The 3323-nt window shown below is 35.4% G+C and overlaps 1 protein-coding gene across 2 annotated transcripts in view; it reads left to right on the forward strand.

Annotated features, from left to right (window-relative positions):
* Positions 1 to 3323, forward strand: part of LOC107702103 (cytosolic 5'-nucleotidase 1A-like) — a 16014-nt gene that overhangs the window by 4172 nt on the left and 8519 nt on the right. For both annotated transcript variants that reach the window (XM_016504322.1, XM_016504323.1), the window contains one exon: positions 504 to 671. In XM_016504322.1, the coding sequence (XP_016359808.1) occupies positions 504 to 671 (168 nt within the window). The remainder of the gene's footprint in view (positions 1 to 503; positions 672 to 3323) is intronic.

Here is a 3323-nt window from a genome sequence, read left to right on the forward strand (position 1 = left end):
ATATATAATAGATGAAAAAAAGAAACTAAAAAAAATATAAATTAAATTAAATGAAACAAAAAACTGAAATAAAATACATTTAAGTTACAGTACAAAAATAACTAAAACTGAAATAAATATAACTATTAAAAAAAAAAAAAATTATTTAATAATAAAAAAAAAATGACAAAAGAATGTAATAAAACTACTACATTTACTAAAATTAACAGTATACAATATGTTAGATGTAAATATACTCATATTCAAATGGAATTCGAGAGCTATGATGGAGATGAAGATTATTATAGTGAAAAATATTTAAAACAAATTGTCACACAAAGCTATGATTTGACTTCAGAAGATTTGTGATAGTGCACAAGTCATATAGACCACTTTTATGAAATCAGTGCACATGCTTTTAACAAACAGAAGAACCAGGTAGCCTGTACTTGTGTGTTATATGCTCAACATTTGTAATGAATGTCTCACAGTGAATGTCTCACTCTTTCACCATCTCTCTTCAGCCCAAACCAGAGAATGCGGTCACCATTGCTGTGTCATCGCGGGTTCTGTTCCGCACAGAGAAAGAGCAGAAGGTGTTTGAGCAGAAAGGAATAGAGGAGTACCTCAGGTATCAGGTGGAGCACGAAAATGAGCCCTTTGCTCCAGGCCCAGCATTCCCATTTGTTAAGGTAATAATGCACAATAAAATATCATGCATTATCAATTTATAAAGAGTTATTTTTTAGACATTGCCTTAAAGGAATAGTTCACCCAAAAATGAAAATTTGCTGAAAATGTACTCACTCGCCATCCAAGATGTAGATGAGTTTGTTTCTTCACCAGAACAGATCTGAAGAAATTAAATCACTTGCTCAACAATGGATCCTCTGCAGTGAATGGGTGCCGTCATCAGAATAAGAGTCCAAACCACTGATAAAAACATCACACACACACACACACACACACACACACACACGCCAACAAATGTACAGTATATAATTATAGAAATTATTTGGCAGTCAGAAAAATTATCATGAATTTCACAAATCTATGAATTTGGTTGTTTGAAAAAAAAAAAAAACATGGTTTATAGGACACTTCAGACCCTTTCCTCTCTTTCCTTTCCTCTCAATAACTCTCTTTCTTTTTTTCTTTCTTAAATAAAATTAAATAAAAAATATTTTTTCCTGAAACACTATAATTGTTTGCATATTCACAACTTTTCCCCCCTTAACATTTACTCATTTCCCTGTGTTTTGCATTTATGTTTCTGTCTGATTCAGAAAACTCTAATATCTGTAGTAAAATATCACATATAGCTGGTAAGTGGGCACCAAAGTTGCAATTTGAACAATTAGGACAGATACTAAACAGCAGGTCAATGTTCACGTTTCCTGATCTGTAAAGGGCTTTTAGAGTAAATGTTCCCTCTAGCAATGTGCTGAATAGTTAAATTCTGGCCCCATTCCCTCTGTAATGCAGTGGCCACTTATCCACTCTCATTTCCTGGTGATGTCTCATTTCCACAACCACCTGAAATACCCTATATCTTCAAACATTTCCCAGTCCTGCTCAAACCTCTCAGGATCTCCCAGCACGAGCGAGAGACGTGATGCGACATGGCTCATCTGGAATGGCAAATCGTTCTCCGGTTCTTTGGGGAAAGAGACTGTTAACTCATCACATATCAATTTACACAGGCTTGTCCTTTTCCCATAACCCCCCAGGCAGTACATGTCTGGGGTTGGAGGGTTGTCGCTCAGTTGAGGGCGTGTTGAACAGCACGAACAGAGGTCTGCGTCATGCGGTAGCCCCTTTCCAAAATTAACTAGCCCTGCTCTTCCTGGTGGTTTCCTGTGACATACTCAGCTGATGTGTGGCCATGTGACTATACATAGGCACTGTACATGTTTTATGCTCTGCTGCTGTGAATCACATTACTGACTATATACCACCTGATGCATCACCGGCAATTTCCACTAAATTACATAACACAGGTTGACAACATTACTTGGAAATGAATTTTTGTATCACTGGATCACATTTAGTGGTCTGTGACTGTGTGGCTGCATATGAAATACTGATTGAACAATAAAATTGGGGAAAGAGCTATTGTGATGACCATGATAATCTCAAATTATCCAGTCCTGTCCGATCTACTCTGAAACCGGAGATCCTAATGTGCTCTTCATTAATCACACTATTCTACCTTCTCACCTTAAGAGATAGTAACGACGCATGATTGCTTGCTGTGGAGAGATGACTATTGCATTTCATACTGTTCTTTCAGCTGCTTTATGCACTCTGCAGAATTTATTTCTTGCTGGCTCTTTTTAAAGGGATAGTTCACCCAAAAATGAAAATAATTGTCATCATTTTATGTAACGAGTGGTCAATATGGCTTCTGAGCTATATTTTAAGTCATCTGAAGTTATGTGATACATTAGTGGCATTGTTATTCAATAAATTCTCCCTTCGTGTGTGCTTATGTATATTCAAATGTGGTGCATCAAAGGGATAGTTAATTCAAAAATGACTTGAAGGTGAGTAAACAATGACAGAATTTTAATTTTTGGGTGAACTATCGGTCTTGATATGTCTTGCCAGGTTTTAAAACAATGATCTTAAATGTCACTGGTTTTTGTATTGAACAGTGTTGTTATTTTACACCAAAAGTAAAACTATTAAAAATAGTTTTTTTGTTAATTAAAGATGAACTAACTAAATGAAAATTTGCTGAAAATGTACTCACTCGCCATCCAAGATGTAGATGAGTTTGTTTCTTCACCAGAACAGATCTGAAGAAATTAAATCACTTGCTCAACAATGGATCCTCTGCAGTGAATGGGTGCCGTCATCAGAATAAGAGTCCAAACCACTGATAAAAACATCACAATAATCCACAAGTAATCCACACAACTCCAGTCCATCAGTTAACATCTTGTGAAGTGAAAAGCTGCGTGTTTGTAATAAACAAATACATCATTAAGATGCTTTAACTTTAAACAGTTACTTCTGTCAAAAATATGAGTCTACAATCCATAATAATGCTTCCTCCAGTGTAAAAAGTTAATTCCCTGTTGTCCTCTTACAGCAAAATCCACCAACATATTTGTTTTTTGTTTAGATGGACTGGCAAGATGACTTTTTCACTGGAGAAGCAATATTATGGCTAGAGGGATATTTTATATTTTAGAAGCTAAAAAGTTATTTTATTTATTTATTTTTACAAACATGCAGGTTTTCTCTTCACAAAACAGTAAACTAATAGACAGGAGTGGTGTGGATCACTTGTGGATTATTGTGATGTTTTTATCAGCTGTTTGGACTCTCATTCTGAC

The sequence above is a fragment of the Sinocyclocheilus anshuiensis genome, unplaced genomic scaffold (genome assembly GCF_001515605.1).
Source record: "Sinocyclocheilus anshuiensis isolate Anshui unplaced genomic scaffold, SAMN03320099.WGS_v1.1 scaffold54, whole genome shotgun sequence".
Taxonomy (NCBI): Eukaryota; Metazoa; Chordata; class Actinopteri; order Cypriniformes; family Cyprinidae; genus Sinocyclocheilus; species Sinocyclocheilus anshuiensis.